The following is a 15,323-nucleotide window of genomic DNA, read 5'->3' on the forward strand; positions in this document are numbered from 1 at the left end:
CGAAATATTCAGCTTGCTTGTTATGCCTATTGACGGCATCGGGAGCTATAGACTCTGTGAGCTCATCTCGTCGTTCCAGCGTGAAAGATCAGCAATAAACTTGTTCAGGTCGCACTCATTGGGCAAATGACTCATTTCGACCGTTTTGGCATTGTCTCGTTAACTGTTTCTAATGTTAACGTTTTTGTGTTTATAATTATTTCTTTTTTTTAAATTAATTTTTGCATAATTTTGTGTGCAGCGTTGGTCAGCTGCGAGTTGATTTCCAGCCAAAGGCACGTTTCGCTGACGCGAATCAAATAATGCAAAAGTTAATATGTGGGTTGTACACATGTTGCTGTTTTTGTGTATTCTTCATACTTAGTAAAACTAGCTGTGTGGGGTATAATACGCACGTAAGTCATATACAAATCATTTTATCAGATGATCTAGTTAATACTTGAATAGTTTGTTGATGACACTCGCTACTGGGTATCTGCAAGTCAAGCACTTTCGAAATATTTGCTTTACTTTCCACACGGCTGCACATCTTTTACGCAACTTGTCAGCGCTCAATGTCAAGGTTGTTGTCGGATTTTTGATATTTGTTTATACATGTATACTTAAACCGTCCCGGCTTTTGCCAGGTCTGTGCGAGTAGGCCCGTCTGAGAGACAACCGCCTGCCTGCCTAACTGGCTTATTATTGCGGCCGCTAATTGCGGCTCAACACTTCTCGAGTGGAACGCCCCGATGTTGTTTTGGCATTTTGTAATTGCTTCATTTCGGTAACGTGTTGCGGGCATTTAATTGGAGCTCACGCCTAAATGGTAAATTTGAGCAGATCAAGATAATGGGAATGCTCAATCCTATATGGCAAGATTAGGGGCATTAACTGGGTATTATTTAAATGTAAATTTAACAAGTATGGTTTTTGTATATTCATGAAGAGTTTGTAGAGTCGTCCGCTTTTATCATAGTTGTCAGGCTACATATAAATCAGTTTAGCCCTATATTCTGCCACTATCTCCATACATATTTTCATATTTAAATTTATCTTAACGTATCTATCATATTACATCGATGACCCTCAGCTATTCTTGAAATCTTAATTATCATTGAAAATTATCGCGCTATTTCAAGGCTATTATTAGCCATCGATAATTGTGTCATCTCTCGATGAAAAATGCATTCATCACTATTGTTTTTTTTTTGGTAGACTTCATCAGCTTTTGTCGTATTATTAACCATATATAAAAATGGTTTATTAATTATTAACTCATTAGGACAAAAAGCGGCCCAAGGTTTTGGCCCCAGGTCACGCATGTGTTGGGCGATACCGTTCGAAGTGTTCTCTTGCCTCTGCAGAACCGTTAATTTCACCTAGAGCGCAAAAGCGAGCCAAACTCGTCTCTCGTTCTTGAAACTATCATAAATTTGACTTTTTAATGACAAAGAAACATTTTTTATGCGTTTTTTTATGTGTGAAAATGAAGCAGAAAGCATAAAAGAGAGCGCAGCTAAAGCAAAAAGCCAAAAGGGCGCGGAAATACATGAAACAATAGATATACTCTGAGTGCCGCAAATTTAATGCTCTTTCTAGAACATATGAAATTTACGAAAAAGTATTCAAGTGTAGTCTATTTAAATAGTAGAAAAAGAATCTGACTTAAAATATATTTTGCATCTTACTCATTTATAGGGAAAAAACTAGCCAAAGCTGGTCCTAAGCTAGACTAGAATTTGTTTTTTGTTGAGCATATTAACCGTATCCGATCCAATATTATCTATATGCTCGAATAATTGATCCAATTCAGGTTTTATACTATATACGAGCTTGCATACATTTTTACTGAAAGTTATGTTTAGTACATTGATTTAACCCATTGCTTAACTCAATAAATAAGATTTATATACTTCGTAGCAAAATAATAATACCTGCTGTTAGGGTATAGAAAGAAGACATTAGATGCAGTTAGGCAGCAAGTGTAAATGAGCTAGAGAAAAGCAGACACACAAACGTATAAAGTTAATATAATACGTAATTATAAGCGGCCCCAGGCCCCGTACAACATATGGTACTGGCATTCAGTTAGGTTGGGTCTTTGGAACAAGTAGTTAGTACAGAGTAGTTCCTCGGATCATGACTTAGAGAAATGCGTTGCTGCCGTGCGGATGACAGCGTGTAAATAATAGCCAACGGGGTATTTAAAGAAACCGAACTACTGAACAACAAGTGTAGAAGACCAACCAGCAGCAGCAGGCCACAAATGAAAAGCTGGACAGTAGCGTCGCGGGGTCACTGAACCTGGCGCCTCCTAGACTAAGAGCTCAAAAACAAAGCAACAGATTGATGATGTTGGCTGGCACTAATTGTGTCATATTTTTCGGTTATATCGGTTATATGCCAAAAATAGTGCTAAAGCCACTGCAAACAGTTTGTATAACTAATTTAGTTGTTTAGAATTGTTCGATAGATCACCTTTGAGAATTATCACCAAAGTAACAAGTTGATAGCACATGTGACACGCGGCCTAAAAATAGATCTATTTGTGTCTTTTAATTAAATGTAACATAAGTTATAAATACTTTATTAAAAAGAAAGAATACACGCTGTTGTTCTTTTTATAATCACGATAATGTCACGATGTTTGCGATAATTATGTTTGGGCCTGCGAATAGTTGATGTAGTAAGAATATTATATTCATGATTTATTAACTCGATTTGTTTTTACTATAGTGTGGCTTTGTTAGACTGATTTTTCAGAGTAAACTTTTGTTTTGTTTATGTTTTGGATTAGATGTAGCATGTATATGGAGTTTATTTAGTAGCTCTTAATTTATACGTGCATATTTGTTTATATAGACGATCTTTGACGGTTGTACATTTTTTTAACATGTTTATATTTTACGATGGACCTTCTTTAAGCAGTTTTTAAATTACACGTAAATTTAGTTAAATATCAGGTTTTTGTTAGTATTTATGCAGAGTTTAGCAGAGTTTCAGCCATATTTTGTAATCATTTAAGTACTACTTAGACAGACAAATGCAATAATTTTGCTTGAGTGCCGTATGCAAAAATATTTCCAAGCAACCATTGATTTGGGCCTGTAGAAAACTCGTTGCAATCGGCTAAAAACGGTGTTAATAACGCAAAACAGTTGCGTTTTAACATATGCCGTGGCATAGAGACCAGCAGCGGGCTGTGCAATCATTTTAAACGGCAACTGCAACTTCAGTCGGCAACCGGCAAATACAACAACAATAACAACAACACAAGGCGACCGCCTGTTGGCTGCTTGTCTAACTATTTTAACCCAGTTTTGTGCTATGGCCACATTCTTGTAGGAGCGCAAACCATAAACAAGTTTCAGTCAAGGAAAAAAAAAAAAATCTAACTGGCAGTAAGTTAAAAAAAAAAGCCTGCAACAGCGATAGCCAACAAAATGTGTGCAAATTGAAATTGCAGCTAATGAAAAGGCCAATTGCAAGTGCGCAACAAGCGAAAAGCTAAAAAAAGATACAAGTAAGAGTGCTCTAGCCGGGAGTGCTCCACTATGAACTACCCTTTACACACTGCTGGGCGATATTTATCGATTAAAAAATGGAAGGGAATTATCGAATAGAAGATAGCCCCATTCTGCATACGTACATTTTTCAACCTTCAACCTTCTTTTGCGGTTGTCGAGATGGATGCATTAATATAGATGGACAGATCGACTCAGCTCGTCATCCTGATCAGGAATATATATACTTAATGGGGTCGGAGCTGCTTCCTTCTTCTGTTCTATATACACATTTTTACGAAATCATTATACCCTATTTCTTTTTACTCATGTTCACTGGTTACAGGGTATTAGAAGCGTTTGTATTGCACATCAGCTTGAGTAACTGCCAATCGTATTGTCGGCCCTTTTGCCGACTTTAACTGGTGTAAGCGCGGTCATTCATTGCGTTTAAATGCAGGTCAATAGGGATTTACGGTTAGGCGTGCGACCGTTTCATGCTTTAAGTATCTGCGGAAATGCGGTGCCTGTTAATGAGAGCGCCAACCGATTAGTGCCCCCTCTCTGCAGATATGTAGCATGAATGGACACATTGAGTGGGTCAGCAGCAAACAATAGCAATGGAAATGGCAAATGTGAATGGGAACAACAATGAGTTACAGTCCAAAGCTGGCAACAGTTATGGCAATCATCAGCTGGCCGGTGAGTCCATTGTGTTCAGTTGCAGCTAATTTGGCCACGTCCAACTTGGAGTCTGGAGCAGTACGTTCCAATCTAGGAATGCGACGATTAACTGTGTTCAAATACGTACAACTCATGCGCATACAAAATTCAGCCTTCCCATCTTTAGTGTGAAATGCGCTTCTCTGTGATTCTCAACAGTTTGAGTATCATTTCCTATTTATTTCGTTTCCAAATGCGCGATGTTTTTATGCTTTTAAAAAAATACATCAAAACAAAGTAAAATCAGTAATAACCCTTTTATAAGCTATAGAGACTAAGAGAAGAAATATTAAATCGAAATGCTCTTAATGGCTACGATTTAGGAAAGGATTAAAATTATAATTGAAATATTATTATAGGTATCAAGTGACCTTCGGCAGACTCTTAGCTGGGACACGAACCCGGAACCTAGTTCAGCTCAATTAGAAGTATATAATTAAGGAGCTCAGAAGAATTGATGTTTTAATTCTGCTCAGACGAATTTATTTATTAATTCTACTGAATTTCATGCACATAATGTTGGCAAATTATTGCCAAAAATTTTCCACTTCCCTTGAATGTTGTTGTAAGTGCGTTTTCAGTGGCTTGCAAAATAAGTAGCGAGAAGCCCTACAAGAGCCCAACCAAAACTCGTCTTGCGTATGGTCAGTAACCCAGGTGCGAGTAATGCTCGTATTCGCACTCGTAACCGTATATTGTCGGATCGTTACTGGGGGGCTACTTGGTATGCCCGGTGCGAGAGTCGACGCTCAATTTCAATTGGTTTGGTGGCTTATTAATTACCTCACCGCACAATTGCGTGTGGCGCATACAAAGGCGCCCACCACCAGCAGCAGTTGTCGGACCAGCGAACCGGCCAAATAGAACCCACAAAAGGCGTTGGACGCAACGTCGGGTAATACGAGCTGCCGCCTGCCCCCGTAAATGGAGCGGCGTTGATGTCAATGCGCTTCGTCGCCAGTCCAAAGCCAAAAGCGCTAAACAGTTACATTTTATTTTATTGTTGTTGTTGTTATTGTATTTTGTTGCTATTTCTCGTTATTTACGGTGGCTTTCTGTGCAGTTTTTAGCGAGCATAAACAAATGAAGAGTTGAACCAAAAAAATTGAGAGTGATTTTTTTTCTGTCTCTTTTGTTATTTCTCAATTGGCAAACTAGTTTTCGTTTTATTACATTTTTTTGTTGCTATTTCTACGTTTCGTTTTGCATATTTTTCTTCAAGTGTCATACGCTGTCGCTGTTGTTGTTATTTTTGTTGTTGTTGCTATTTACTTTCAAATGTCAAACGGAGTTGAAGGTGGCCCGGTCTGCATATATAGACACAGATATTTTTATATGATTTATATTGAGTCATGTTTTTTGATGCTGCCAAACAAATGACTTGGGCAACGAACTTGACTCAGGTATTTTATTCGTAGTTTGCTTGCGAGCTGGACTTTGGCAATGTGTTCAATTTTTTTTTGAGGTGTGAGAATTCACTATGAGTTGATAAACCAGTTAAAGAAAAATACCATATATATTTTTAAAAATCAACAAAACTTAAAGTGGAATCCTGTTCGACAGTTTTTTGTATAAAAGTAATTTTTGAACACACGATTTTATAACAAACCGCTCAGAGGAATTTTCTAAAAACCTTTTCCATGATTTTTTCGAAAGTAAAAGACACAAAAGTGAGCAAAAAGATAAGAAGAAAGAAAGTGCAATATATTGTTAATCAATCAATGGGAAGTTTTCGAAAAGATACAAGAAATACTGTGCTCCAAATCTAAAGCTGATCTTTCAAAACAAATGGTGCCAAAAGCATTTAATAGTTTATAAATCTTGAATTGCTTAGCTCAAAAATGATAAACGCACGCATGACTCGCTGCAAATGCCAAACATTCAACAAATCGCCGCTCACAATTTAATTAAATGCAATGCACGATGCGCAAAACTCATTAACAAATGGCAAACAACTCCATAAACAATTTCGTGTCATAAACAAAATCGTGCCATACTCAAAATAGTTGCTCAAATGAAAAAATGCGGAGTTGAAGTGAAACTTAATGAAGCCTGAGAAAGTTGCGAGTGCTGTCTGAACCCAGCTTAGCACAGCTCAAGTGACAATCAAAATTTGACTTAAACATAAAAATAAAACAAAACAGCAAATAAATTGCAAGCGGCAACACAAATGCGATAATTGCTAACAAATTTGTCGGACAACGCATGCCAAACATGCAACAGCAGCAACTGCACCAACTGCAACAATTGCAACAGCAGCGGCAAGCAGAATAACAGCAAGTCTTTGGAGACGGCCTTAATATATGTCCGTCTCTGCTTCGCTGTCCATTTGAGGCTTCGATGAACCAAGTGCAGACACAATCATTGCATCGTCCACTTGTTCTTAAGCTGCTGCTGCTGCTGCGGCTGCATCTCTGTGCGCTGACCCAGTTTAATGCAAGTGGAACACACAACTACAGCGGCAAGGTGGCCATAAATAGCCGGGCGCTGATTTCTAGAGACCAGACTCTTTGCCACTCAGCGGCGATATCTTCACTCAATGAAGACTCAAGTTACAGGTTTCTTGTTTAAGTCTTTCTCAATGGGTGACTCAAGTTTGTTGCCTAAGTCTTTCGTTCTGAAAGAGAAACGCCAGCTCCAGACTTCAAGAGCAGCATGACTCTCTCAGCAAAACAAGTTTTTGTTGTTGTTGTGTTTGTTGTTGTGGTTGGCACTTCGCTTTTGGCTGGCTCTGCTTTTTGGGATGCTGCAGAACTTTCTTTCATTGATTCTAGCGGAACGCATATAAATAACAAATTAAGACTTTCTTTCTGCACAGCATCGCATCATGGAGGCAACCAACTCCCTGACTATCACTCTATCCATCTGCCCGTTCGTGGTTTTGTCTCATCATCTATTCAATTGTTTCTTATTTATTTAGAAGCAGCCAGCTCTCGCCTCGTTCCTAACCCAAATACACTCGACTACGCTCTTTCACCTGGTCGTGGCGACTGGCTAGCTGGTGTGCACCTTGTGTCATTTGTTGGGTGTTGTGGACTCGGTTTCGGTTTCGGCTTGAGCTCTCGTTGTTGGCACAACAAGACAAGAGATTATCAGCACCAGCTGCTCTTGGCCCAAGCAATTTACATGCGTGTCGTGCAGGGTTCCCCGCACTGTTTTGGGCGGGGATCTTATGTCGTTTTTTCTTCTTTTTCTCTCGATTATTTGCCTTTATCTGAGTCTTCATTAGTTTGACCCAATTTCATCTTGTGCTTGGGTCTGCACTTGGATGCTGGGTTCTTCTTTTTTTATTTTTACTTTCTATTTTCTCTTAACGAACTCTAGAATTTTTGATAGCCGGCTTGTTAGCATTTCGATTTTTTTATTATTATTATAGGAGTTAATTTACTTTCATTTGCCAGCTAGTTGTACAAATTTTGGTTTTTTTTTGTTTCCGATGGGGAATTAAATTTTATTTTCTTTAAGTTGTTGAGGCGTGGCCTTTGCTGCTTCCGTTTTCACCGTAGAGCTGCTAATGCGTTATTTGGGACAAGTTTGAGATGTGATTTTATGAAATTAAATAAAGAGAAAGGTAAAGTGCAATATGTGGACTAATAAGGGATTTAAATATACATAATTATATATATATCGAATTGTTTGTCCTAACTGACAATTTTACCAGCGGTCCGACTGATTGGTGATCAATGCACAAAGTACACTGTAAGAGCTGAAAGTTTGACCATATTTACTTTGTGAAATTGCGCCATAAAAATATTACTTTTTATTGCCCGATCAGATTCAAACTTATTCAGAAAGAATAATAATATGCCAACATTTATTGAAGACATTCATTGATTTCATATCTTTAAGAAATACTTCCTTATATTGTTATTAAATGTATTTTATTTTAATTTTTATTTTGCAGGTAAGTTCCAACTCGTTTCGATTCACACTCACAGAAAAAGTAAACTCAGATAAGTACATTAATACTATATCAATTAAATGTGAATGTCTTAAGTGAGAATATAAGTGTAACTCAAGTCATATTCAGTGGTTACTAGAAAATTGCAACTTCCGGAAACTAGAGCTGCTGAGAATACCATATAAAAATCGTAATTTTGAACTTGTCGGACGCATTGCACTTAAAATTTGTATATATGTGTATTAATGTAGAAAGTCAATAGGGATATTCCATTAAATAAGTAACGATTTAATCATTTGAAAAGGGTCTTCTAGATAATAGGATTGTGACTTTAGCTTGATGATTTTGATGTTTAGAGCGTCATACACAGCCAACCAGGGTGGAAAAAAGGTCAGAGTCTGACATTTTACATAACCAAAATTCACTTGATAAACTTGTGAATCGAACTAAAAAACAGAGAGGACATGGCTATATCAACTCGGCTGTTGATGCTGATCTAGACTATATATATTTTATGGGGTCGGAGATGTCCCCTCCTATGCGTGACACATATAAAGACAATCATGATACCCTCTACAGGGGCTCTGTGTGAGAAGTGTATTTCAGCAATAAGAATTTTGGCAAATTTTAGCCACTCTCTGAAAATAAGATAAGATATGAAAAGAGCCCTGTAAGACTTTCTATCAACGCTTATGCCGCTTCACCAATCCAATTATTTATCAAAAAGAAACCATTTACTTTGTGGTTAACTCTTCTAACAATTGTAAAACTCAATTGTTAGCTTTTCCTAATGATCGTCTCACATGTTTGACCCTTTTTGAACTTATCGCAGCGGTGCTCCACCTTTTGTAAATTTCTAGTTCAGAGAATTTGAGGTCAACGTTTGTTTTAGAATCCGAAATGATTAAAGGCATTTATAAAGTTAATTTAGTGGGTCAGCCGCCTTTTAGTCGAATTGGCAATAAATAAATAAATCTTGCGGAACAAACATATTTTTACGAGTGCGTGTAAAACTGACGGCAAAAATGTTTCAGAATAGAAAGCAGCGAAAACAATTAACATAAATTTTGATATAAACCGAATCGAACTGAGCTGAACAGAACCAGAGCCACTTGGAGCTGTCAGCGTTTCTGGGGAAACTGCGGCGGCGGCATTGTTTTTTATCGTTAACGGATTAATTGACAAATGAGTTTAAGGTTTTATGCATTGCCATTTGGGTCAAGTAATGTCTGAGGGCTTTTTTTTTAGAGGATCAACTGGTTATTTGCAAATTATGCAAAAGTTAAGCTGATAAAAATTTGATTGGCACTTTAACAGCATCATTAGACTATAATGAATTTGGAATTTGGCTTATAGATATAAAGTTGCCAGCCATGTGGCTGGCCTATAAGAACCGTTAAAGTCGACCCGTTTGCAGACAGTTGACTTTTACCTCGCGGTTCGTGCGGTTCTCGAGATGATATCCAATTCCAAAACTCTTCTCTGCCTCAGCTATATTTGCAGTCTAGCCCTATGTGTTAGCTGCTATGGCTATGGCTATAAGCCACCATTTCGTGGTTACCAATATAAGAAGCCCGCGCGGCTGCCGCCTCTGCAAACCAATAGCTCCTCAGCGCCCGGCATGCAATCGGATTACATTGAGGATCTAATCGAAGAACAAAAGCAACAAATCTTGTCAAATGTGCTGGGCGGAGGCGCTTCATCCGCTTCTACCTCGCCAGAAGACGCAGCTCTGTCGCCATTTGACAGCGACGAGAAGGCCTTTCGCGTCAACCGTTGCGCCACTTGCTGTGAGTATCACTGGGCTCTAAAGAGATTGCACTTTGGATTTCTTTAGTCTACAATTGGATATGAAACCCTATTCGCATCCTTGCAGCCTGCGGCGTACCAAACGCCAATCGCATTGTGGGCGGCACTCAGGTGCGCTCGAACAAGTATCCGTGGATAGCTCAGATGATACGCGGCTCGTTTCTCTTTTGTGGCGGCACTTTGATCAACGATCGCTACGTGCTGACCGCCGCACATTGCGTCCATGACATGGACATGTCTGCAGTGTCGGTGCGTCTGCTGCAGCTGGATCGGAGCTCCACGCATCTGGGAATAACCCGAGCCGTTTCATTTGCTCATGCCCATGCGGGCTATGATCCTGTCAGCCTGGTGCATGATATTGCCTTGCTGCACTTGGATCAGCCCGTGCCACTGGTGCAGTTCATGAGGCCAGTTTGCCTCCCTAGCAGTCGGTTGCAGCAGTTCGATTACCAGAAGGCCATTGTGGCTGGCTGGGGACTTAGCAACGAGGGTGGCACCACTTCCAGTGTGCTGCAGGAGACCATTGTGCCCATCATCACCAATGCTCAGTGCAGGGCCACCTCCTACAGGTCAATGATTGTGGACACGATGCTGTGTGCTGGCTATGTGCAAACAGGCGGCCAGGATGCCTGTCAGGTGGGCTAAAAGCTGATCGATTGATCCAAGCTTTGCCTGATCTTTGGCATAATATTTCTCGCATGCTTGCAGGGTGACAGCGGTGGTCCGCTTATTGTGCCGGATCGCATCTTCCGTCTCGCTGGCGTTGTTTCCTTTGGCTATGGCTGTGCCAAACCAAACGCACCTGGCGTCTATACAAGGGTCAGCAGGTACTTGAACTGGATTGCTGCCAATACCCGGGACTCCTGCTATTGCAATAATTAATATACAAATTCGGATTGTTTGTCTTCACTCTAGTCTGTCAGATAAAATAATATATGCGTGAAAGTGGCAAGTTTTCTTTTTGGAACTGAACTTTTACTTCCGCTGTAAATGTAGTAATTGTTTTTTATATATTCTTCTTACAGCCTTTTGTTTGGCTTTTACATTTTCTCGATCAATATGGATATGGTCATATCTATGCAACGTAGTTTCTCAGTTTTGCAACTTCACACAGGGTTATGATCATCTTTTATATTTTCTAAAGATATCTTGACTGAAGTTACAACAAATGAATTTAGCTTTGCTCCTTATATATAAATAAATCGTATCAGCATCGGATTTCTCTGTTATAAAGGTAGCATCAGCTTCTCCAAAGCACTCAGCACTTGCACAGCCAACTCAAGTGTTTTCCAATGCAAATTTTCAATTATGAACACCCCCAACCTGGTCGGCTGAAAATACTTTCATAAAGCCATTTTTTTTGTGCAAATTTTTGGCTGAAACAGGTTATTGTTTGGCTTCGACAAGTCAAAGAGGCAAAAAACAAAACATTGGCCTTTCACTTTTTTTTATACATATACTGAAAAATCAATAAAACGCACAAACGAAAACCGATAAACATTTTGACCCAAGCAAAAATAAAACAACAAAAAATCAGTTTAAACGTCACGGTCCATTTTTGGCAACGTCATCTCGCGGCAGATCGAAGCCAAGGACGTCGCCGCCATTCGGAATCGCTGACACATTGTTATCACTTGTCAATGCAGGTTTCATTCGCACAGCGTTTAGCCCTCTGCAGCGCACGCTTTCCGCCGCGCCCTGATAGCTGCTCGCCGCCAGGGGCCAGTTGACAAAAGTTTATCTTTATCCCTATGCCAGCAGCCATGGCATGCCGCGATTTAATGGATTTTCAAGTTATTTCTGGTATTTTGTTGTAGTTGCCGCAACTCACAACTTGCGAATGCAGCGCGCAACTGCAACTACTTGAACGCAAACAAAGATATCTCGGAAACTCGTTTCTTGCCTGAGGCCAAAGAAAATGCCGCATAATTGCCGCTGTCGCGACGCAAGGCGTCGAAGCCGGGGCTGATCGGAGGGGATTGTTGGCCAAATCGACAATGTTGTCAATGCTGCCGCTTTGGCATTTGATTTTATTTTTAACTAGACTGCAAATGATGCCCGGCATTGTAGGGGCATTAAAAAGGCGCACACTACAGATTTACTACGGCAATTAACAGTTTTTTTTTGACGGAACTCTGTCAAATTGCAGAAAACTATGAAAGTTGCTTGAAAATTTAATTAAAAACAAAGATTTTTAGAAATGAAGCGTAACAAATTTGCAAGCATCATTAGCTTGTGATAATGTTTGCACTTAAAATTTAGCTGTTAGGTAACAGTGTGTAGGTAACAGTGTGTAGGTAACAGTATGTAGGTAACAGCACTATGTAAGAATTATGTAAGAATTCAAAGAATTAAATAATAACAAAGCAGCAACAGTTTGGTAGAAGATTCACTAAAATACAGCTGTTGTTAACAGACTGTCAAAGCTGTTGATAAAGGCATATGTTACTGTTGTGGAAGTTGTGAAGTTCTGTTAATATTGAGCTATTGAGTATTAAGAATGATTTTAGGCTAAGCATCATAATTTTCATTTGTACATGACTAGCCAAGAATTAATCTCTGTTATCGCTCTTTTTGCCAATTGTTATTTTTAACATTCACATAACATTTAGCTGCTGATAACAGAGCATCACTGCTCTAGACTTAAATATGAAGATTGTCAAAGAAGTATTTAGTTAATATCCATATAGATAAAATAAATGCTTTGAGTAGTTTTTTTTTTCAGATATATATTGCTTGATAAATTCTTTATTCGTAAAGAGCTTGCTAAGGCAGTTTCAGTTATCCTCACATCTCAGCTCACGTACCACTTTTGAAACTTATTTATATAAATTATTTTTAAAAGCAATTACAGGCACGCCAAGAGATACGGGAAGATACATACATGTACATAAGTACTAGACACAGATACACGCAGCACATTGGCTATTTATAGCTTCATTGGAGACGGCTACGGGCTGTCCATGTCTCTGGTCGGCAATCCCATCTACAAAATGGAAGCACGTATTATAAGAATTCGCACTAAGTGACTTTATTCTCAACTTTGAACTTAGTACCCCTTCCCCCCTTATACGTTGTCCCTTCTGTGCAGCACCCAACTCAATCGTTCAATGGATTTGACTACAGATTGCAGCTCCCGTTGGACATTCACACATTCGACAATCTGTTCCACACAGCGTTCCCACTTGTGGCTCGCCAGCCGAAGGCTATAAGGCACCAGGGCGCCAAAGATTTGAGTAACAGGCAGCAGATACCCCCTGGCTGGTTCCACATCGAAGCGAAACAGTTTTAAAGAACTGCCCCAGTTTACACCCTGCTCCAAGATCCGGTATAGTGCTCGGTAGGGCGTGTTGCCGGGCAACCGCGACGCGGTGGCAAAGTTTTGTGTTCCTTGCTGCAGGCGGGTTTTGGCCAGGAGTAGACGTGCTCTGGCTGTCTGCGTTTCCAGCGCCAGTTGTTGACTGATCTGATCCTCAATCAGTTGCAGCATGTGCAGGTGCAGATCGTCCATTAGGCAGCCAGTCTCCTCGTCAATTGTCGTCGTCGTGGTCGTCTCTTTGTTCTCGCTGCTGGTTACTTTTTTCCCTTGATCGTGCGCAATGCTCATTCCGTTGATTTGCTTTACTTTCTTTTCTAAGCAGCCAGCTTCCTCTGCATCAATCGTTGTCAATGTGTCTACAGTACAGATCTCAGCTTCCATTAAACTGTCCTCTATGCTCATTTTTATACGATAAAAATGGAAATAAACAAGTTCAAATTTTAATTTAATTTTTGACTAAAACCTCGAAGCATCTAAAAATCGGTTTGAAAACGAAACAAAAAATTAATAAAATAGAGATATACAGATAAAAAAGATAACTTTTTTCTAGCCAACATTTTATACAGTTATATGTATAATATAGGCAATTGTTTAAAAAAAGGGATGTTACTGAAGTTCATAATTGCTGAGTTTTGTTAAGATATTCTTGACAAAAAAAAAATAAATATTTATTCATAACTCTATGAGTTATCTTTCCTATAGCAGCCGTATGATTTAGTGGTTCGATCTGGGAACCCGGTCTAATCGGGGATATATATTTCAACATATAAACTGTTATTCCTGACTGACAAACAGGAGTATTGGTGATCAACGAACATCCAAACCGTAAGAGATATAATAGATAATAAATTTCGGAAATGCCACCCGCAAGTGTGAAAAATGCACGAATAACCTTTATATGAAACTTTTTTGTTTCCATTATCAAATATCTTTGTTCAAATTAATTTGAAACGTTTTTCGTAAAATGCATCGCTCTTAGATGAAAAATGCGGGTCGAAGGTTTACTGAACGAAAGTTTATTTGTCGATTTCAAGATTCTCACCCCAAGACTAACATGGGCGCATGTCATTGATAACAAATTTTGGTTCTTTATTCGGTGGATTATAATCCTGTTTTCCAATATCTATGTAAAATTTAACTTTAAAAATTGATTCCAGATAGTATGGGTATATACTGAAATTTTCGATTCGAAGCTCAAAACTTGCCATGGAGCTAACCCGATATATATACCTTTTTCGGGAATAAACAAAGGTGGTAAAGCACAACTTCTTTTTATTTTCAGGAACTCTATTCCGATATTTTCTCACAATTTCTCTCTAGGATATAAACCAGACAAGCCAAGGGGCACATTGTCTAAATTGGCTATATCTTATAGTGAGTACTTTCTGTGTGCCAATTGTCTTATGCTTTCTTTCAAATATGTCTCTAGATGTTAAGCATATGTTGCTTATTATTAGCAGCTATTGGATCAACATAATCCATGAGCCTTACTCTATATAGTTGACCTAAAATGCTAAAAACTCAAAGCACTTTGTGTTAAACTGGTTCTTTTGTTCAAGTGACCCTCATCTGTGGCAGATATGTTGCTTGTGGTTTCATCTCCGACAGCTTTGTTTACTAGAGGTTTTTTGTTTTTCGTATTTTTTTTGGAGGCGTCTCTGGGCCACGCTTCGTTTGGCATTTTAGCATATTTCTCACATAAATCGCTAGCGACTTGGGTAGAGAAATTTTCACGCCTTGCTGACCATTGGCCAACACGCTGAGGCGAAGGCCTGATCTTTAATCAAAATTGTGTACAAACTTATGCCAAATAGTACTTAATACAGCCCCTTTAAAGTGCCCCCCATCTCTCTCTCTCTCTCTCCTCGCTGTTGCTGCTACTGCTGCTGGCAAACCGCAAACATTTTAATAAATTGCCAGTTATTAGTTGTCGGCAGCAGGAAAAAGTGCAATTAAAATGCATTCGAGTTACTAGAAAAAGGGCGTGGAAGGGGCTGGCGGGATCACTGAAGGAAGTTCGAGGCAAAACAAATTAGCATTAGCATTGACTTGAGTAAAAGAGACAAAGTGTGATGCCGGCTAAAAA

General features: G+C 39.1%; 2 protein-coding genes across 3 annotated transcripts; one reads left to right on the plus strand and one right to left on the minus strand.

The window, feature by feature from the left end:
* Positions 1 to 9,565: 9,565 nt before the first annotated feature.
* LOC135433333 (trypsin-1) lies at positions 9,566 to 10,800 on the plus strand. Its single transcript, XM_064689350.1, has 3 exons — positions 9,566 to 9,899; positions 9,986 to 10,554; positions 10,627 to 10,800. Exons 1-3 carry the CDS (start codon positions 9,566 to 9,568, stop codon positions 10,798 to 10,800), a joined length of 1,077 nt encoding a protein of 358 aa, XP_064545420.1.
* A 1,850-nt stretch (positions 10,801 to 12,650) lies between these two features.
* Positions 12,651 to 13,722, minus strand: LOC135433308 (uncharacterized). 2 transcript variants are annotated; one of them, XM_064689326.1, is made up of 2 exons: positions 12,975 to 13,722; positions 12,651 to 12,904 (listed from the first exon to the last, which is right to left on the minus strand). In XM_064689326.1, exon 1 carries the CDS (start codon positions 13,637 to 13,639, stop codon positions 12,986 to 12,988), a length of 654 nt encoding a protein of 217 aa, XP_064545396.1. In that variant the 5' UTR covers positions 13,640 to 13,722; the 3' UTR covers positions 12,651 to 12,904; positions 12,975 to 12,985. The 2 variants fall into 2 exon arrangements, with proteins under 2 accessions (XP_064545396.1, XP_064545395.1); XM_064689325.1 differs by having other exon boundaries at positions 12,961 to 13,722.
* Positions 13,723 to 15,323: the final 1,601 nt, after the last annotated feature.

This window comes from Drosophila montana, unplaced genomic scaffold (assembly GCF_035044405.1).
Source record: "Drosophila montana isolate Dmon_TW-CO22-7 unplaced genomic scaffold, ASM3504440v1 contig_3217_1, whole genome shotgun sequence".
NCBI classification, from domain to species: Eukaryota; Metazoa; Arthropoda; class Insecta; order Diptera; family Drosophilidae; genus Drosophila; species Drosophila montana.